This window comes from Desarmillaria tabescens (assembly GCF_030435595.1).
Source record: "Desarmillaria tabescens strain CCBAS 213 chromosome Unknown EV420scaffold_92, whole genome shotgun sequence".
NCBI lineage: Eukaryota > Fungi > Basidiomycota > Agaricomycetes > Agaricales > Physalacriaceae > Desarmillaria > Desarmillaria tabescens.
Window position 1 is genome coordinate 82,079 of NW_026848391.1, and position 21,917 is coordinate 103,995.

General features: G+C 48.7%; 4 protein-coding genes across 4 annotated transcripts; 2 read left to right on the top strand and 2 right to left on the bottom strand.

The window, feature by feature from the left end:
* Positions 1-1,351: 1,351 nt before the first annotated feature.
* On the bottom strand, positions 1,352-3,516 carry EV420DRAFT_1279847 (uncharacterized protein; the record flags this gene model as incomplete). Its single annotated transcript, XM_060468169.1, has 4 exons — positions 1,352-2,233; positions 2,341-2,653; positions 2,709-3,297; positions 3,351-3,516. 4 exons carry the CDS (start codon positions 3,514-3,516, stop codon positions 1,352-1,354), a joined length of 1,950 nt encoding a protein of 649 aa, XP_060323076.1.
* Positions 3,517-3,836: 320 nt separating this feature from the next.
* Positions 3,837-4,229, bottom strand: EV420DRAFT_1227431 (uncharacterized protein; the record flags this gene model as incomplete). Its single annotated transcript, XM_060466517.1, has 1 exon — positions 3,837-4,229. A coding segment is annotated over one exon (393 nt), but the record flags the coding sequence as incomplete, so codon positions are not given.
* Positions 4,230-11,181: 6,952 nt separating this feature from the next.
* Positions 11,182-12,309, top strand: EV420DRAFT_1205425 (uncharacterized protein). The gene is made up of 4 exons (XM_060466353.1): positions 11,182-11,408; positions 11,463-11,829; positions 11,884-12,166; positions 12,224-12,309. Exons 1-3 carry the CDS (start codon positions 11,393-11,395, stop codon positions 12,140-12,142), a joined length of 642 nt encoding a protein of 213 aa, XP_060323078.1. The 5' UTR covers positions 11,182-11,392; the 3' UTR covers positions 12,143-12,166; positions 12,224-12,309.
* A 4,290-nt stretch (positions 12,310-16,599) lies between these two features.
* Positions 16,600-18,339, top strand: EV420DRAFT_1279844 (glycoside hydrolase family 16 protein; the record flags this gene model as incomplete). Its single annotated transcript, XM_060468168.1, has 10 exons — positions 16,600-16,968; positions 17,021-17,078; positions 17,135-17,166; positions 17,228-17,403; positions 17,459-17,475; positions 17,526-17,555; positions 17,608-17,838; positions 17,884-18,067; positions 18,117-18,247; positions 18,284-18,339. 10 exons carry the CDS (start codon positions 16,600-16,602, stop codon positions 18,337-18,339), a joined length of 1,284 nt encoding a protein of 427 aa, XP_060323079.1.
* Between the last annotated feature and the right edge of the window lie 3,578 nt (positions 18,340-21,917).

A 21,917-nucleotide genomic window follows, 5' to 3' on the forward strand; every position in this document is an offset into this window, starting at 1 on the left:
CTTGCATGTCACCAATGTTCAGCATACCATCCAACACAATGCAGCAACCGTGATATCGACCACGTCGGGAAGCTGTCCTCAAAAATCAATATTGCCAAGTTGCATGTCATCGCTGAGAGAACAGCAGCTGTCGAGGCAAGATTTTGTTGTATGCTACGAAGCGCTTACATCGGATCATGATCAAAACTCTCCTTCTGTCTTTGACTACCATCATCAAGGACTTCACATCGAGCCCCTCTCGGTCGTCAGCATTCCTCGCTTGTTCGCTTCTCAAAAGCTTTCTTCGCATGGAGACATGCTCAGTCACAGAAGGTCCTTCTTTTGAATGATTTTTGCTTTCTGCATTCTTTCGACTTAAACGACGCGTGGACGACAGGCCAATTTGTTGAATGAGAGGAACAGAAGATGCGGGAGGAACAGATAGGCAAAAAACGACCGTATGCAGGAAGAGAGGGGCATGCTGTGTAAGCGGAGGAACATCGCTGTGGAGGGGACCGTGATGGATCAGCTAGGAGAACATTCACTACGACTACTTCAAATCTCTAAATATTGCGTGCACGAGTAGAGCAGAAAGGTGTCTTGGTTCTATGATTCCGGTATGCTCTCTACATTCAGCCAGCTGAATATGTATTGACATGACTGTCATTCGCAGTTGTTCAGAATGAGCGGTCGTCAAGAAGCGCAATATACGAGAGTCGACGTGAGCAGCGACTCTATGGAGAAGCTGTTCATCTGCGATGGCCATACCCCTGCCAAAGTCTTCATCAAGGAATGAATCGACTCTGGTGCAAACGTGCAAAGTCAATCGGCAACATGCCTGGCCTACTCATATACGAAAACCTTCCTCGCCAGAAGACACGCAGCACAATCACAGAAGCCCCTTGTCGACAATTTTACCCAATTTCTGGGTGCGGAGATTCCTCGGTTTGTTCGTAGTGGCTTCTCAACTTGAACGGGATCATGACAATACGTCAACATGATGGTTTAGGGATGTAGAGATGGATTGGGAGGAAGGGAAGCGCAGGATTTGGCATCGTGCAGGCAGAGGACCAGTCACGGTGGAAAGAAAGGGAAGGGAGAGACATCTCCGTGAGTGCGAGAGATGGGGAAGGTCGCCGTGGAAGGCTGAGGATCCGGCTTTTCAAAATCCCGTAAGCCCATCATAAGCGGTTCTCTCAGGCCTATGACTTCTTCGTAAGTCCATGATCCTCATCCCGCTAAACCCATATTGATGTCACCTTCATCTGTAGTTCAGGTTGTGAAGATGCTATGAGGCACACTTGATCTTGGCAATTAGGGAAGATTCGTTCGTGTGAGTCCTCAGTACTTCTACTGTGTGCTAACTATCGACCTATACGGTTATCCGATATCTCTCCAACCTGAGTTTCTCAGCATAGAATTCGAGTACCTGTTGTGTCTCAGGTGACCAGGCAATATCTTCTTGGTCCAAAAGCATCTCCACTATGTCATTCTGGCCAAGAGACGCAGCATGAGCAAGTAGAGAACGCCCGCTGTTATTGTGTAAAGTAACATTGATACCTGGTGTCGCAAGTAAGATCCTGACCACCCCTGGACAACTACGAGAAATTGCCCAGAATAGCGCTGAATCCCCAAATTGGTCCACTGCATTCAATGAGTTCAAGTGCTTTGACTCCAAGATCACCTTGACCACCTCTTCATGGGCATGAGATGCTGCTTCCATGAGAGGTGTACGTCTCGTCACTGAATCTGCCCGATTGATGTCAACATCAGTTTGTGATAGGAGCAGCTTCACCATCTCAAGATGCCCTCCTTGTACGGCTGCCATCAATGGTGGTTCTTTTTGTGGATCGGCCCCTTGGATAAGAAGAGCTTCCACAATGTGCACCAAGCCGTGATAAGCAGCAAATTGAAGTGGAAGGGGTGTTGTGCTGTCTGTGCCGCAGAATGTCGCTCTGAACGTGTCTGCAGCTACTCTGTTACGCTTTATACAGAGGAATGCGATGATTTCAGTTTTCATTAAAAGTTCCACCTTCTTGGCATGGTATGCCCAGCAGCTGGATGAGTAGTGAAGGAGCGGGTTCATTTCAGCTAGTTGTTGGGGACAAGCGCTGCGACCAGAAGAAAATACTAAGTTGTCGAACGACATATATGTCAGGCAGGTGCGTGTGATAGTGTCATGGATATTATCAGGAAACAGAACATCTTTTCGGGAGACAAAATACTCCTGTGCTGTATAATCTGGAATTTTCGTCTTTAGTCTATATCGGAAGGATTAGAACATCCATACGTACGCACAAACCTCATTATAGGCCCTGGTGTCTGAGAATGTCTGAACTCTGTATATGTGTGGTCCATGACAACAAGTCCAGCACAGACATTGCCCAAAAGGTCATCGTCATGGAGATTGTCAGGGTCTAGGGCCGCTGTATCCTTTTCCACAGCCAATGCATATCGCATTTCCAACACGGTCAAAGGGCGCTTAGCAAACGCTATCCAGCCAAATATGCGATATGCAAGGGCTTTATCATGTATGCCTTGACTATCGACCCTCTCCAGTGTCTGGTCGTAGGCATCTGCCATATTGTCCGGCAATTTATTGATTGCATCTCGAAGCATCTTTCGGTTTGTTGTCTGAGCCAGTGAGTCCATGTGCAGGCCTGCCAGAAGAAACCTACACACAAAGATGGTCAGCGCGCATAACGAATGTGATTACATGAGTGACCCACATGCCCCTAGCCTTCTTCGCTACTCCAGTAAGTATCGCCTCACGCAGATCGCCTCGCCCCTTGATGTGGCGGGAAAGACGGTCACAAGAGAGCCTGCTCTCAATATACAAGTTTATATCATCGTCAACGGCTCGGATATGCAACCTGGCATCTTTCTTAAAGAGTGATCCTATCATGACAATGTCTCTCGACGTCACAAGGAGATAGACATGGGCTCCTAATGACTTTATCGTGTTGATGAGCACTTCCCGATTATCCCCACTGAACTCGTCCAGTGCATCAAGAACAATGTAGACACGGTGGAATAATCTCAGCTCTTCTGAAAGGATTTCGATAAGAAGGTCAAGGGAAGGTCGTGTTTCATCAAAAAGGCACTCGTGGAAGAATGATAGGGTTGCGGAAGAGAAGCCATGGCCTTGACCCAGCTGTTTCAATAGGCCATAAAGAAGGCTGGCTACAGTTTGTGCGGCTGCAGATCGATAATCACAGAAGATACTGAGGACAGCCCGGACAACTGTGTTTTTCTTGTGGTTCAGCGACTGCAAATAATCGATGATGATAGCAGCCAGGATGGTCTTTCCGACACCCGCTGAAGAGATACATTAGTTTGAAGACAGGAAGCTATCTAGCAGAACAACTTACGGTTTCCAGGACACCACAGGCATGACGATGCCGCTGAACCTTCTACCCACCTTTGGAACTGTTCAGACTTAAGGAACCAGCTCCCAGTATTCCCCACCCGCTGGCTCAGCTTCTCAGCTTGTACGGACTTGAAATTCAAGTCAGTGAGCCAAGAAAGTACGTGCATAAGCATTTTACCTGTTTAACTATCAGTAACTAGTCAGCAGAGAGGAAAGTAAAGATGCATACCACCCTGGATCTTCCGTGTCTGTCTTCGGATTTGTGATATCTCATCATCCAGATGCCTCACTCGGTTGTCGACTTTGGTGATGTTCCTGCCTACGAGGCTTACATTGTGCTTGATGTGTATCGTATTATCCGAAATTCCGTCGACCTTTGTGTCGATGATAGCCAACGCTTGGTTCATTGCACGAGACAAAGCCCTGAATATCATACTTAGCATCCGCCGGGCAACAGCATGAAAACCATTTACACATGATCCTGCTGTACGGCGACTATCATCAGGGACTTGATCCTCTCGATCCTCTCTAGAGCATCCTCGATGCTCTCCTTGCTGAATTTCCACAGCAGTCTCTGCTTCATCTTTCCCATACCATCTGACGCAGGCTCCAACTTCTTCTTGATATCCTTCAGTAGTACATCGAGTTGCATAAATGGACCAGATAGCCTTTGCACCATCGCAAGCCATGGGTCACCTGCATCCACCGTCCGAGTGAGCTGATCCACCGCATTAAGATATATTGCGAGATTGGAGAGCTCCTTGGAGAGCTTGTCGCGTTCTTTGGGTGCCTTTTTGACATCCTTGAGATAACTAACAATAATATGAGCTGCATCGACGAGGGTGATAATGGAGGAAGCGATTCCAAGAGCCTCTGCCATAGTAGGTCAATGATAGTGCAGTGTATGAAGAAGGGGAGGTCATAAAAGCTGATTCCAATCTGAGTTATAGCTGCTGTACAGCACGACCCCATCGAATCGATCACAGCCGGGAGCGGGATCAAAACTCCCTTTTTAGTCTTCCACCACCATCAAGGATAGGTATCGACTCGTGCACACGAAGCCTCGATCGACCACCAGCATTCTTTGCCGTCTGCTTCGTAAAGACCTCGACTGAAGGTGCACACGCAAACAGAAGCTCTTCGCTCGTCAAAGGTTTTCTTCAATTTCTTGGTGCGGCGATTCCTCAACTCTGCACCCCCAACGATGGTGGCCTCTCAACTTCAACGACGCTTAGATGGCCTGGGACGAAGCGAGACCCAGAATTTGACATTTTGCAGGTGGAGGGAGGGACGGGAGGGATGCGTCCATGACTCTGTGAGGCGAGGATAGTTGTAGAAGAGGGATGCCAATGAAGAGTGATAGCGGTAGTCGGCGTCGTGCGGGGTTCAGCTGGGAGAACGTCCTTCTTACCTGTACGACTCTTGGGTAAAAAGGATCGAACGCTCTTCTCCTCGTCATCGAGGACCCTGTATCAACTCGGGTACGCGCACACAAAGCCTCTCTCAACAACTAATACTCTGGCCTGTTCGACTAGCGAAATCTTTCCTCATACAATGATATGCGTGCTTACAGAAGCCCCCTTCCCTTGTCAACATTTCCCCAATTCCCGGGTGCAGAGACTTTTTAGTTTGCACCTCCAAGGGTAGCGGCTCTTCAGTTTGAGAGATGCTTGGACGACACGCCAACGAGATAGTTTTGGACTGAGGGAGATGCAGACGGATTGGGAGGAAGAAAGGTGCAGGCTGCATGGATGGCCGGGACCAGCCACAGAGAGGGATGTTTCTGTGACTGTGTTCTCCGACAGTCATCGTCATCTAGTGTGTTATGAGTGACTCTCGGTATGTCTACTGTCACCTTCTCGTTGGGCTTGTACTGACGTGACTTTCATCTGCAGTTCGCGGAAGACTGTCAAGAAGCACAAGGAGTCCTTCAAAGAAAGCTCGTTCGTTGGCGTATACTATCGGTGGAGCCTTTAGCTTCAGCTTCAGCACTGTCTCCCCGCAACCAAGTCTACTGTCTCTTCTCCGTCTATCCTACACTAACTTCCCGATTGCCGTAACGCCAGGAATGCGAACTTCCTTCTGGATTAGCTTCTAAGCGCGACGACATCGATGACGGCTGGATTGCGCAACTTGACTATCCCCCGCCCCAATGCAGGAATACCTCGACAACCTGTTCTCATCACTGACCGGCACCACTTCAAATCTGCATCGTATGGCGCATACAGGCAGGGCATCGATGTATTCTGCACCTACTACACAGAGCGCACTACAGTCTAATGCCTCCGACAGACAACGTCCCTTCGACACGTCCTCCCTCTTAGTGAATACCCGTGACGTCTCGTCTCCAGACAGAGCATCTCCCACGACCATTCTTCTCCACCACACGATCTTCTCCCTTCCTCCGCTACGACCGCCCTCATTCGAACGTGACGTCCTTCATCAGACAGCTGCATATTGTGTCAGGCGCTAGTCAACGCAGGTTTGGAGAACCACAAACGGAAAAACGGGAGCAGCATGCTCTGGCGCATCTGCGTGGGGTGGGTGTTGACGTGGACGCTCGGAATGCCTCCCAACGATACCAAAAATAGCACGAAAGCCAGCTTCGTAGCGGATTGGGTGCGAGCGCTATCTCCCTATCCACATCATGGTCGCCCTAGTCATCAGCGAATATGCGTATCCTGCGTCTACAGCAATAATATCTTCCACTATATCGCAACTGCCACGCCTGCGGAATGCACCGTTGCATCAGATCTCCAATGTAGAGTTATGTCCGAACGATTATTCCCCTACTCTCCGACACTCATCGTCGTCCGGCGTGTTATAGTCGTCATCACATTGGACTTGTACTGACGCAACAGAGTCCTTCAGTGAACAACGTGTCCAAGGAGAGCTTGTTCATTGGCAATGTCGGTATTCACTCGCACCCAACTCTACCGTTGCCTCATCTTCCTTCCCCGCCAGTCTCCTGTTCTCCTTCACTTACACAGAAAATCCCGACTGCCCTAACACCGAGAATGCGAACTTCCTTCCGAATTAATCTCTAAATGGCGCTGGCTGGAACGTACCACTTGACTATGATCACAAGCAGCAAGATCTCGACAACTCACAGATGGGCTGGCCAGGTCCGCGTATACAGGCATAGCATACCGTTGACATACAGGCCACTGATCCCTTCGCTCTGCTCTAGTGTGCATGTTGCGAAGTCATCGCAGAGCTCGACTTCCTTTGTTCCTCTCGTCAGCCAAATCTTTTCCCCTCCAATTCTCCACCACAAACGCCATTGCTGCGGAGGTTCGCAATCCGAAGGCGCTTTTACCGCCGATGGGGTGGCGGACCAAGTCTATCTTGGTTTTTCCCCAGAAAGTAACTCGCTCGTCTCTCCTTGATATCGCATCCAGTAGAGAGAAGGGGACGTTTCCGCCTTCATCTATGGTATTCGCTGTGGTCCAGTCATTGTAGCCATCATGGGTGTTGCTGAATGACACCGCTAGCATTGTATCCGTTATCCCTCATGCTCTTATGAACGTGTCGCCTCAGCAAACTGACGATGGCCTACAATTACTGCGACCACTTGTCATCGAAATCCCGTTTCACATCTTTCAACGCACATACTGGGGACATCCCGACTTGAAGTTAAAGCTACCATTCGCTTGATCCAATGTGATCATACCATCGTTCATACTCGTTGATTCCAGCCCGGCAGCTCCCACTTCAACAATACAACGCCAGACCAGCATCCGAGCCTAGCCTGGGCCGAACAGGAAGTTTATAGTCTCCGTCGCCATCCCCCCAGAATTCGGGTCCTTCCAACCAGCACCCCACAGTCCTGAATACAGTCCTGAGTTTGCACCTACCAACAATGGTGACACTCCGACTTGAACGACTCTCGCAGTCTGTTGCACGCGTCACCGTCAGCTTTAAGGGAGGAAGTGGAGATGGCCTAGAAGGAAGAGGACTCGACATCGCGCTACGACTCCCGGGTATGACCGCGGTCCTCGTTCTGTTGAACTCTTCTCATGGCCACCTTCATCTGCAGCTCATGATGGTTAAAGAAGATTATCCAAAGCATGAGTCCTTCACACAGTGCTACGATCCTCTTTTCATGTGTTGTGGGCGAGGAGCCCTCACTGATACTCCGAAAAGCTCCGCTCCTTCGTGTTCAAATCAGTCTGTCGGCTCTTCGTCCTTCGCTTCCCCCAATTTCCTCAGTAATATCCACCACCTGCTGCTGCTGTGAACCATTTACTAGCATGTTTAGCTTTGGCGTACTGAAGAACGACCATCCCAACACCGAGAACATCAATTAGTGCGGAGTGGAACTGACAGGGAATGCGATCAGAACTTATCCATAGGAGCGATTGATACATGCAAATGAGGAGGTAACGTGTGCGGTGCGAAGGTAGGTCTTTATTACGACCTCAGGCGTCTTTTTAATGGTATTTTGTTGCACAGCTTTGAATGACGTGCAAAGACACTAGGGCCCTGTTCGGGTGACACGGCTTAACCCGGCCCCAGAGCCAAAATTTAAACCGTCTGCTTAATTTGGATTATTCAGCATGTCACTCCATTGTCACCTGCATCCCGACACCGATGCTGCGCTCGCTCTACCCGCCTTCCCGCTCACTGTACACAATGACTACAACAATGCCAACAACACTAGGAAATATAGTACTCCTGTGAATGAAATTGAATATCTAGACAAATCAACACAAATTTGGAAGAACACTGCTGCCATTGTGTCAGTCAGTGAACGGCACAGGCGGGGAAGCGCTGAGACGCCCCTCGACGACGTCGGTGGCAGCATTGACGATCGCTTGACGTCATTCGGACATCATCTGCATTCATCCGAGTTATTCCGATCTTGTGACGTTTGTGACCGGTTCTCTTAGCCTGGCCTGGTCGGGTTAAGCCATGTCACCCGAACAGGGCCTAGAAGGCCCGTACACCGGAGTGATTTCATGAAGGTAGAAATACTCTGCTTTGGCAATAACGCATATGCGATGCTGGGTACGTATCAGTGCGGTCTTCTGCGGGCATCTTTTCTGCGTGCATTGAGAGATGCTGTTGGAGTATTTTAGTGCTTGATAGTACATTTATTTAATACACGGAATATTTTATCGCCAGCCTTTGTGGATACGAGAAAAATTTAGTTATCAGTACAGTAGTGTTGCCTTCTTGGAAAGAGAGCCATCGGAGGGAAGGGACAATGCCAAGCTCGGAGAGAGAAATTCCCACTGATTGGGAGCGGGATCGAAGCTCCTTTTTGTCTTCCGCCACCATCCGAGGACATCATACAAAGCCTCGATCGACCACCAGCGTTAACGTTCATCGTTTACTGTTTTTTTACTCGACCGAAGATGCGTACGCAAACAACAGCTAGCGCTCATCGCCTGTCAAAGTTTTGTTCGATTTCTTGGCGCGGGTCAATCTGCATCTCCAGTGGTGGCGATCTCTCAACTTGAACGACGCTAGGACTCGGTTCGCATAGGCGACGCGTCAGCGTGTCAATTTTGAGCAAAAGGTGGAGCGAGGCACATTTTGTAGGCAGAGAGAGGGAAACAAGTGGCTGTAGAGAAGGGAGGTCAGTGAAGAGGGCTGGCCGGCGTCGTGAGGGCTGTCTGCTAGTTCAGCTGGGAGAATGTCCTTCGTTGGACGACTTCTCGTATGTCCGCCATTCTAATCTCGCTGAAATCTCATTGACATTGCATCTAGTACAGTGCCTAGAGGCAGCCTGCTCATGTCATCAAGGAAAAGGTCATTGAGAAGCTAGACGTCGCTATCGCATTCCAACGACTCCAAAGACAGCCGTTCAACGTTCACTAGTGGCGATCTCCTTTGACGCGTCGTCATTTGTTGATGTGCACCAGGACCTATGACTCTCGAGTAAGTCCTCTGGCCTCCAGCGTGCTAGATTCATATTGACATGGCTTTCATTTGTAACAGAGATATCTTTACATGTCTCTTCTTCGCCCCTCCGTTCCCTTGATCCACACCGACTTTCCAAGGCGACCTCGCCATCAAATAATACTCATGTTCACCCTTCCCCCTACTTCACCGCAGCACACCCTGGACCTGTCTGATTCTCCCAAACGTGAGACTTAGTGTCCCAAGCCAATAGCGACAAGTCGTATGACGATACGGCGGCATCCATCCACCACTCGCCAAGTTCGCCGTCCTCTCGCTGTACAGTGAGACTGAACGCCAACCACAACTTATCAGATCGCCGCTTTATCACAGGTTTCTTACTCTGCGAGCTTTTATCGGTGCTCCCTCCGACGCATCGCCTGTCCAACCAAAAACGATATGATTCGCCTGGTCTCAACAAGACTCTGAAGCTACGCCCACCAGTCCGAGTTCTCCCCAGACGATTCTGCTTCCATCTCCTGATGAGATGCCTTGGTGCCCCAACCACTACATCTGACATTCCTGCTGCGCGCGACGCAACAGGCGGCCTTCAATGCCCGTACTCGGATCTATCAGATCACATCCAGAACCCAGACGACGGCGAGACCAACGCGATAGTAGGTGTAGCGGGAGGAAGGGAGGTTGAGAGGCTTGAACTAATGCTGTCGGGGTATTTTAGTGCTTGATAGTATATTTATTTAATACACGGAATCTTTCATCGCCAGCCTACGCAGATATGAGAAATTTCAGTCATCAGTACAGTAGTGTTGCCTTCTCGGAAACAGAGCCATGGGAGGGAAGGGACAATCAGCTCGGAGGGCGAAATTCCCACCGATCGGGGGCGGGATCAAAACTCCTCTTTTCGTCTTCCGTCACCATCCGAGGACATCATATGTATATCGACTGTCAACTTGTTCTTTTCTCCACCGACGATGCGTACGCAAACACTAGTACTCATCGCCCGTCAAGGTTTTGTTCGATGCCTTGGCACGGGGGTGTCTCAACCTGCATTTCTAACAGTGGCTGACTCTCAATCTGAACCACGTTAGGATTCGGTTCGCATAGACGACATGTTAACGCGTCAATTTTGAATGGAAGGTTGAGCGAGGCACAATTTTGAGGCAGAGAGAGGAAGACCAAGTGGCTGTAGAGAAGGGAGGTCAGTGAAGAGGGTTGGTTGACGTCGTGAGGGCTGTGTGCTAGTTCAGCTGGGAGAATGACTTTCGCTGTACGACTGCTCGTACGTCCGCCATTCTCATCTCGCTGAAATCTTATTGACATTGCATCTAATACAGTTCCTCGAGGTAGCCTGCTCATGTCATCGAGGAAAAGGTCATTGAGAAGCTAGATGTCGCTATCGGATTCCAACAACTTCAAGGAGAAGCCGTTCACTGGTGATCGATTGATCTCCTTTGACGCTTCGCCGTTTGTTGATGTGAGCCAGGACTCGTCACCAGCACAACAAGAGATATCTTTACGCATTTCTTGTCCATCCCTCGCCTTCTCCGTCTCCTTGATCTACATCACCAAAATTTTTGAAGACGACCTGACACCATCAAACAATACTGCGTTCGCAGCTCTCCTCGCGACACCGCTACGCATTCCCCATAAATGTTTGGCCGTTCGACGTCGACCCGTATGTATGATAATCCAATTTTCCCAAACATGAGACTGACGTAGCTCCCCAAGCCAACAGGGACAAGTTGTACGATGATATGGATGGCACCGAGAAAGCAACGGTGCCCTTTCCCCCAACGGCATGTCTACCGGCCATTTGTCCTCTCTAGACCGGACACCAACCACCATTTGTCATACCAGCGTGCTACCATGGATTTCTAACTCTGCGAGCTTTGTTCGTATTCCCTCCAACGCATCGCCTATTTGTTCAAAAACGATATGATTTGCCTGGTCTTAACAGGACTCTGAAACTACACCCACCAGTCCGAGTTCTCGTCAGACGATTCTGCTTCCATCTCCTGATGAGATGCCTTGATGATCGAACCGCTATATCTGACACTCCTTCTGCGCGACGCTACAAGAGGGCGTCAATGCCCTATTTGGATCCCTCAAATCACATCCGGAATCCAGACGACAGCGACACGAGCAAGGCTAAGTGCAAGGACGTGAATCAGAGGAATGCGTGCTTGGGATGGTTAGTACTTTTCCTTCTCTGTTCTACTTTCAGCTGTGCTCACTTGCACTATAGTCCACCGGGTAATCCAATATCCAATCAAAGCAGCTTGCCTCTCATACCCTCAAGCACGTTCTTCACAGAGCGTGAAGAAAGCAGGCTTGTGGATCTGCTCCCGTAAACGTTCACCCAGCACTTTTTTGACGTCCCTGGGCGAATTCAATTGGACTCGAAGCCGCATGGGTGCAAGCGGGAGGGAGAGACGTGCCTACCGCCAAATTTTCGGTGTTTCACGGTCTATGCTTCACAGTCCATACTGTGTACATGTCCTGGCCGTGCTCATGCAGATCACTCGCATGGGGTACAAGGCCGCTTTCTGCGTAAGAAAACGAAGTATCGTCTTATCTACGCCATCGTTCAAGCCTTTCAGATCGTCTCCACCGTAAGCTAACTCCCTCTTCAGGAAAGCACAGCATCGTCAGCTAATCCTCCGCAGGTATACGTCCGGCCTCACTCTCACCGGGCAATTGCCAGCCGCGTGCTGCAATACCTATGCCAGGCCGGCGCGGTTAGCTGCTATGCATGCCAGTGATAATATGTCGGCTGGGAGCAGCTCTCAGGATGTGCGTCTGGCACTAGGCAGATATCGCACCCAGCGCCGAATACTTCACCCGCATCACCTTCACGTCATTGACATTCAACATGCAACCAGTCAACACAACGGAGCAACGGTGATATCAACCACATCGGGATAGCTCAAATATCTCAATCAACAACCAGTATGTATCTGTGCCTCGTCTATATCAACTGAAAGCTGATTCTTATTCTTTTACCAGCGGCTCGTCGAACTCTTCACTTCTGGCTTGACTCCACCCTAACCATTCTTTATCTTTCCTGCGGTGCATCACATTTCGCAAATCGGGGTCGCTTACTGTGCACTCTCAATCAGTGCGACGTTTTCGTCAACACGTTGACCTTCAACGTCACCTGCGGATCTGTCGATGGCGTGTCAATAATGCCAGTTGATAGCACTAGGAGCTAAGCCGTCGACCGTTTATGATGACCATGTTCAACGTATTTCTGTTGTGAAAGTCTTTGATCGACGATTCGACATATATGGATTGTGCATTATTGCTCCGATTCGGGAGCCCCTGAGCTAGCGGAGCAACCCCTTTCGAACGGGTAAACGGCGCCATAGTCAAGACCGAGATGCAGCAAGAAAAAAAAATTGAAGCAAGTTTAGAGAGGTAGAGAGAAGCAAGAACTTGTCGGAATTTTGGGGTGGCGAGGCAAAGTCGTGCGGAGATCCGGGTGATCAAGCCAGAGGGTTCCAATCGACAAGGCCTTGCCGGTAAGGCTTTTGTTTTTCGAAGTCGAGTTTTGTTGAAGTCGAAGTTCTTGTAGGTCAAAAATATGTGACGGTACTGTGACGGGAAGTCGGCAGTAACGGCACACGAGAGTTAGACGAAGCGAGAGCTGTCGAACGGAGGAAAGACCAGGTTAAAAGAACCTCTATTCGAGTAGTTCTAGCATACGTAGGAGAATTTTATGGTCTTATATACTGGTAGGATAGGGACTATTACTCAAAGGAATAAGGAAGGCTAATCAATAAGTAAACGGCGGGATAAGTAATAGGAAAGCGGGATCACCGCAGTAAAGTAGAAGAGCTATATAATAAGTAGATAAGGAAGAAGATAAGATAAAGAAAGAAAGAGAGAGAACGAGAGTACCGGCACGAGGAGCCGGCACGAATCTCCTACATTCACCCTCAAAACGTTCAACATGAAAGATGGCGGCCTCTCAACTTAAACAACACCTAGAGTTGGTTCACATAGACAACACATCGACGTGTCAATTTCGAGAAGAGGATGATCTGGGAGGAAGGCGGGCATAGAGGACGGGAGAAACGCGTCCGTCTGTGAGACGATTGTAGAGGAATCAACGTCCTGAGGGCTATGCATAGCTCAGCTAGGGGAACATCCTTGGTTGCACGACTCCAATTGGGTATGTTTGCCATTCTCATCTCGCCGAAATCTTATTGACCATTTAGTTCAGTTCATGGTTATCTGGTGCCCAAGGCAGGGGAAAGGCCGTCAAGAAGCTCAAGGTCATCACTGCATTCCAACGACTCTAAGGAGAAGCCGTTCATTAGCAATCCCCTCTGAAGCGTCTTCGTTTGTTGCCGTCACCAGCACTACGAGAGATATCTTTGCACGTCTCTTCCTCGTCTATGGCCTTCTCTACCCCCTTGATTAACGCCACGAAATACACTTTCCAAGACGATCTCATCCTCAAATAACGCTCCGTCTGCCATTTTCCTCACCACGCCCTACTTCCTTCATCGACATCGATCTTCTCCGCAGTACCCCTGTATATTTCTCGCCTCTCAACATCGTAATCTACTGCCGTTGACGTTTCGATTCGGGACGAGACTGTTATCTTAGTGAAGTCAGAGACTGGTGACAAGCGAGTCGTTTGAAGCCTGCTGGCTATTTTGAGGGTATGTCTGTGCTATTATCCTTCACTTTTATTACTGACATCTTCGAAAGTTTGCTGATGACTCGTTCAAGTCCCCGTATCTTCCATCAACGCTGTGTATGGTTCTTGTCCTTGCCATCCGACGTATTTCGTATGATCGTTCTAGCCCTGACGTCTCCTCCCACTCAATCAACGCCGCCTCCAATGGAGCTCTCACTCAAAATTGAGCTCAAGTCGTTACTATCACATGATGTTCATGGCATCTGGGCCTGACATTGAGCGAATGTGGAGGATGATATGACATATTGGACTAGGTGGATGATGGCTTTCGGCCGGGAGGTCCTAGTAGGTGCGTTGGAGGATATGAAATGTAATTTTGACAGCCAGCGAGGCGGCAATTGCTGATCGTCTCGCTTTCTCGTAGCTCGGACCGCCAAGCTCTGCATGCATTCATAGAGCTAGCGATACCATCCAGCAAAATCCACAATGGCTAACGACCATGCCATGTCGGGGTGCAGCGAATACAGTAGATGAGGGCGGAAACGTCCCCTTCTCTGTAACAGACGCGATATCAACAAGGAATGAGTGAGTTACTTCCGAGAAGGGTCAAGGAAGACGTAGTCCGCCAATGGTATTGAAACCGGCCTTGGACTGAGGATGTGAACAACGCCGGCGTCTTTGGCGTAGAGGTGTAGAAGTGTAGAGGACAAGTTCCAGCTGACGAGTGTGACAGGGGATGTAGCTTCGCTCTATCTGTGCGACGACTTCCTACAACGCAAACTGGATCAAAGGGGAAGAAATGATGGTCTGAACGCCACCGTATGATGCTGATTTGAACTCGATAGCGACAGAACACCCGGCTACATATTCCTTTAGGTGGCAGCTGAGTTGTTGAGATACTCCTGCCCTGGGGAGGCAGCATGATGACGGTCGAGTCGTATGCGAATAAGCTTTCCTTGAAGTCGGTGCTCATATCGTTGAAGGACGCCTTCCGGTCATGCTTCTTGACGGTCTTACTCTCGACGAAGAATTATTACAAACTACAGATGAAAGTCACGTCAATACGAGTTCAGTGAGGTGACGACGGCGGTCATACCCTGGAGTCGCTCGTAACACGTTGGATGACGGCCCTCACAGTCACCGAAACGTCCCTCTTGATCCATACAGAATCTGTTGTGCAATTGTAGCAGGACAGTTGCACAGGAGAACGGAACGGGCATGAGAACAGATGGTGACCTCGTGGACGAGGTGCTTGATCAGATCAAACTTTCCTTTTGGGGTCTGCTTTGGTGCCAGCATCGTCCCTTTTATATTTGTTGTCCAGGTTATTCTACGAACAGGTGCCGGTCGTCTTTCTTTACCACCACCACATCCTACATTATGAAGCGGTGGGCCATCGCAAGGCGTGGCAGATCCGAGTCCTGAAGATGGGGTGGGCTGCCCTGCGTGGGCAGCACAAGGTTAAAGGAGCATATGATTCGACATCATCCTTCTGTCAATCTCAATCAGTACAAGCACATTTGGCAGACAACAAAGAGTGAAAAATACCACTGAAGAAGACTTACGATAATCGCCGCAAGGTGAAGAGGACTCAGGAGCATAAACAAAAAAAGAATGAGCGGGAACCCCCTGCTCGTCTCAGAGGCTCACAGTTCACAGATGTCATGGCGGTATGTTTGAAAATCCAAATCGATTGAATAATGGTCTAATCGTACACAACAAAAGACTATCGATCTTGAGAACAGCACGCCTGGACAACGAAGGTGAGGATGTCCAAGGACATAAAAATGAATACATTGAAGGCGAGGGTGCGAGGATGAATGGCCTTAGCAACGACAAACAGAACGACGAAGATCCTCAAGCAGCGTACGATGGAGATTCTGGCATGAAGAATTGCACATAGACGAAGATGACAACATACAGTATGGGCCATCTCTATCGCCCGGAATTCCTGCCAAACGTGACTCACTATGCGACGGAGGCCATACCCGAGTAACAGACTCAAAGACAATATCTGTGATTAAAGTTGGTCGGCAGACTGAACAGAATGAGGGGGTCACATACCCAATTCTCGTTCTAGCCTCGCGTGGCCAGTCCTCCCACCAAAGAGTCCAGTCAGCATAACCCATTCATCACCAACTGGCCCATCTCAGCCGTCACGCGTCACCCGCTAACGCTTCCGTAGGGCCTTGTTGAGTACCAGGAGTGATGTTGATCCAGTTGCTAGCACCAGTAATGCAGAGTCCCAGCGACGGTCTGTGCAAGGAAAGTGGGCGAGAATGGCATCTTCTCAGACTGTGTCTGCGGTTGTTGAGTCAAGGTCGAGGAACAAGAAATGGCTACGAAGTGTGCAAAGAGAGGTGTGAGACCGTTTGGGCGAGCACTTCCCTAGGGATCAGAGATACAACAACTAAAAACAAATGTTAAGTTCATCAACAACATACAAATCTCAAATACGTACCGAAACGGCGGCGATGTGAATCATGTTCACCGTCGAGCAGAAAGCGAAGAACGGACCGGGGTGGGTCAAAGGAGGGAAAAAGGTATTACTAAGCAGGGAACACGGCATGCACGGCACGGCGAATTGTCGGACTATCACCATCATGCACCGCCACCGAGGTTCTCAGGTTATAGACCGAATCCTGTATACACAGGACTCGGAATATCCCTTTCCTTTCGCCTCTTAATTCTATTATACCTCCTTCAACAACTACAGACAGTCCCTGCTTTCTAGATGCTCCTTCTCAATGTGCTACCTGTGTACCTCGTTGTCCTCATAGTCTTCCATGACGTCTCAGCAAGTCTCGTCTCCCGTGTCCATGATGTTGCCCTTCGACACACCAAGAGCATAGCACGCGACCTTCGCCTGGCCTTTGGCTCGGTCCTTGTCTCCCAACAGTCCCTGGTCGACCCGCAAACGCGTTTGACTTACTGCAAAGCTGGATCGTCAAACAACAATAACACTGGTGGTGGTGGTGGTAGTGGGAGCGGTAGCGGCAGTAGTAGCCACTCCGGGACAAGCAGCACGAGGACTGCATCCACGTCCGGTGCTTCTGCCACTGCTTCCTCTTTTTCGTCCCCGTATAATTTGGTAGAGTCTCATGTGCGTTGCCATCTTGATCAGCGTAAAATATGTCTTTATATGTAACACGTAGGCTGGCACAGAGTTTTTTAATGGCTGGTCCTTCTGGACGACTTCGGATCCTACTCATGGTGAGTTTGCCAGGTTTACCAGTTTGCTCCGTGCATATCATTGAGCAACTTTGTAGGCATTGTAGATTATGTTGACGAGAGCACGGGTGTATGTCTTTCAGTGTGGTGGCTTGTGTTTTTTTTCTAACTAACGGTGAAAAAAAAAACAGAGATCAAATGGGTTAGTGGAGGTGAACACGGATGGTAATGCTATTATGCGTGTCGAGACAACGGGAACTGTCTCTGGGAATCGTCAAAGCATTCGTATCACTACAGAGAGTACATACGATGGTGTATTGGTGATCATGGATTCTGTGCACATGCCAACGGGCTGTGGGACGTGGCCGTGAGTCCTGTTGTTCCCTATATTCGATGGTGGCACTGATTCTTTTGTCACGCAGTGCATGGTGGTCGAACGGTAAGATATCGGCCATTTATCTGCCTGTTTCTTCTGAGACCTTTTTATAGGACCTAATTCGCCCATTAGTGGGGAAATAGGTTCGCCGCGTCTAGACTGTTCTTTTATTGTATTGATCTTATTGCGCCATAGACATTGTGGAGGGTGTAAATGACTACACGAACAACCAGGCATCAGTTCACACTGATGTCGGATGTTCCTTGACATCTTCGAATGCGAACGTGCTTAATATCACAGGAACTATAGTTGGCGGGACCAACTGTGCAGCTTCCGAGACGAGCAATCAAGGCTGTGGGGTACGCTCTGCCTCTGACGTTTCGTTCGGTGCCGCTTTCAATGAGAACGGTGGCGGAGTATATGCCAGTAAGTATGATTTTTTTGACAACAGCCCACGCTCATTGGCTGTAGTGAAATGGGACGATGAGGGCATCAAGATCTACTTCTGGCCCCAGGGCTCCGTTCCGTCTGACGTTGATGCTGGGACGCCCGTTCCCGACAGATGGGGGACACCATTAGCGAACTGGCCTTCATCGGCTTGCAATTCCAGCAAGTATTTCTACCAGCATTCATTTATCTTTGACACGACTTTATGGTGAGTCATTTTTGTTTCCGGACGGATCAAATGGGCTGATTGGGGTCAGCGGTGACTTGGCCGGTGGAGTATGGAATAGCTCGGGAATACCAGGTCAAGAACAAAGCTGTGCTGCTCGGACAGGATACTCAAGCTGTGAAGACTTTGTCCGCGCAAAAGGAGCGTCGTTTGACGAAGCTTGTGAGTGGCATCTTATATTACTATGTTTCTTGCGAGTTTATCCCTCCGCAGACTGGGAAATCAAGAGTGTCAAATTTTACGAACTCAAGTAGTATTTTCTACATATCAGTGACCAGACTCCTTCCCATTCTCCTTCATGGGGGATAAAAGCTGCTTCGCAGCTGTGGGGTATCAAATAGCTTACATCGTATCTTATCTTATCAATACACGTGACTTTCATAAATTTCTTGAACCTTATTTTTTTTTACCCCCCATTACGGAGACTGGCGTCTTTTGCGGTGGCGCGTTGCGCATGTTTGGCTGAACCTTCCCTTGCCTCAGTGGCCGTACCTCCTGAATTCGAAGAACCTGCACCAAGACGTCAAGTATTGTTACGTTGTTTTGTTCAAGAATGCTTATAATCTGATTTAGCCAAGGTATGCTGAAATGTATGCACAGATAGCTCACTCAGAGGACGGTGTAAGACAGGTGAGAACTCAGAACAAGGACAATTTATTCTGAAAATGAGACAACATGAAATTAAATACGGTACATAGATTACGTGCAGCCAACAAGGCATGCATATCAGGAGCAACAAAAGGCAGCGAAATGGACAGGAGGAGAAGGTTCAGCCAAACATGCGCAACGCACCACCGCAAAAGACGCCAGTCTCTGAAATGGGGGGTAAAAAAAAAAAGGTTCAAGAAATTATGAAAGTCACGTGTATCGATAAGATAAGATAAAAATACATCAGGGTCTCGTCAATACTGCGAAGCAGTTTTACCCCCCATTGAGGAGAGTGGGAAGGAGTCTGATCAGTGACCGGATCTGGGGATTTATTGTGTACATATCTAGACATACATAATTAAATTTGCAAAGAGTAAAGACACCGCCACTGCTGCTGAGTCAGATAACGCGAGTCGGAGTCAGCGGCTGACTACCCCAACTCTGCCACAGAAAATGTTCGAAAACTCTAGTCGCGACGCGCGTATAAGGACGCGTGGCCTTGTCTTATTCAGCCACTTTCCTGTTCTCTATAAAAGCCATGCACTGCTGGGGTGGATTGGTATTTTGGAGGGGTCAAATACTTTCTTGTATTTTAGTCCATTTTTTGTTCATAAATCCATCTAAGGAAATATTGTGCCAAAAATTGCTGGTATTTTTGTCCATATTTGGGAGGGTAGGAAATACGTACTGAAATACCAACTGTATTTTGCAGATGGGGATTTGGAGTACAAAAACCAATCAAAAGCCGTCAGGTTTTGGTTCGGTCTTTGTGCTAGAATTACATAAGGGATTTGGGAACTAAATACCAGCCCAAATACCTATGTCAGCCAACAGACACACAGCTGGCTGGTGACTATTTTGGGAGGGTCAAAATGGGTGCAAAATTCATGAAAACTGCATAAAGTTTTGGCACCGGATTTTGCAGCATGAAAATGAATAGTTTTGAGTGAGTAAAATGTAGATAAATTATAAGATCTTGCTGGTATTTGGACCCCCAGGAATATATTAATTTTGCAGTAGCTGGAATGAAAGCAGTATTATAAATTCACTAGTCCTTCGAAAATGGTTTGTTTTGCTATCTGGCAAAATGCAGGATTTGATCTGTGTTTTGGCTGATCTGAAATACCTTATATAGACTGTCGGACAAAATCCAACTTTTTGCCGATCGTAAAATGAACGTGGGCGCTTAAGTGACCCACTGAGCAAGCCACTGAGTGATTTGTGGAAACCGGGGACTTTTGTACACATCGGGCTGGAATTCACAGTGAATTCTCTCCATAGTTCAATAATCATATAATTTCAAGAAACACAATGAGAGTTTAGAAAACCAGTATGCGGTCCCAATAAGGACAGCCAGAGTTCTATGCCTCCACGAGACGTGTCACAGACCGTATCAATTCCACCAGATGTCACTACAGGGACCAATGGGTTAGAGCTGTGTGTACCACGATGTATATATTGGTGCTAATCAAGACTCCAATGTAGGCAATTGTAACAAGCGTGCAAAATGCTCCTTGTCATCTAGGCGCTCCCATGTGTCAGCGAGCATGAGCATTAGGCATTGGCAAGAACAAGATGGTATAGTTCCACCAAACCTGTACAATGAAGAAGGGCATGCACCTCACCCTCCACAGCAACCTTGCAAACCAGCGTAACCGCCACTCGCGTGGAATCCTGGGGCGATGTGATGTTTGTTAAGATAACAACAGCTCAGTCAGTCACACGAAGATGTAGTGAACAGCTGAGGTGCGTAGAGGGGCAAACGCCGTAGTTATAAGGATCGGGAGAAAGGAGGTATAGTCTAAATATAGTAAGTAGGAACATCGAACGAGAAATAATGAGAATACTGGTAGGGTAGGCTGAATCCTCGACACTCCCCCTGAAGCCTACGCCCGTAGGATTCTATACCCTGGTCATCCCCATCCTCTTCAGTAACTCGGTTGCCCGTGGCTTGGGAACGCTCTTGGTGAATAGGTCAGCTAGATTGTCCTTGGACGGGATGTAACGAACATCCAGCTCGCCAAGCTGAACGCTATCACGAATCCAATGATAATCCATAGCAAAATGCTTGGATTTTCCGTGTCCTTTGGTGTTCTGCGTCAGGTTGATAGCCGAGTTATTGTCACAGTTCAGACGATACGGGCGATCCTTTGACAGTTCGATCTCGTCCAAAAACGAACCCATCCACAACGATTGGCGACCTCCGTGGACTGTGGCGACGTACTCTGCTTCAGACGTCGATAGCGCAACTCGTTTCTGTGACCTTGAGCTCCATGCGACAGGACCACCTGCCATCGTGAATACATACCCCATGGTTGACTTCCCTGACGTTCTATCATCGCCATGGGATGAATCCACATACCCAACAGGAGTTAGGCCATCATCTTCTGCGTTCCCTCGATGGTAGGTGATTCTATACTCGATCGTTCCCTTTAGATAGGCGAGGACATGCATAGCGCGGCTCCAATGTATGGGACGAGCATCCGAGGCGTATCGTTGAAGGTAGTTCGTGGCGAACGCAATATCAGGTCTCGTTCCGTTGGCGATGTGGTTCAATGATCCGAGAACCCCGCGATAATCCTTGTCCCCCATAAATTCCTTATCCGCATTAGGGATTGGTTGGGGTTGCGTATCCAGATTCATCAGGCTTCCAACTGGAAGCGGAGTCGCTTTCGGCTTGCAGTCTGACATCCCAAAATTCTCTAGGGTTTTCAGTATCAAGTTCTTTTGATGCAACGAAATAGCACCAGTTTCTTCGTCGAACTCCACGGTCATTCCAAGAACGCTGTTATGCTTCCCCAAATCCTTAATCTCGTAGACACTCCCAATTTCCTTCCGAACACGCTTGCCTTCCTCCATAGATGTGGACGCGCCAGAAACGTCGTCCGTATATGTACATGTGTACGTCCGTTCGGAACCATTCTTGAGAAGGCGAACACATGGATCCGCTCGTGACTGTTTATGGCCTTGCGCGGTAAGGGTGTTGTTGAGTTCGTGGAACCACGCATTCCCGGCGTCCATAGTCCCATACATCGCTCTCAACATCTGCAGGACGTAGTCTCCCTTTGGATAGTCCCTGGTAACTATATCCTCGTATCCTTGTGGCAACGATACGTAGTTTTCACCTTGTGGCTCTGCATTTAGATATGCGCCGACGAAGTCTATAAGCCAAAAATCCAGACCA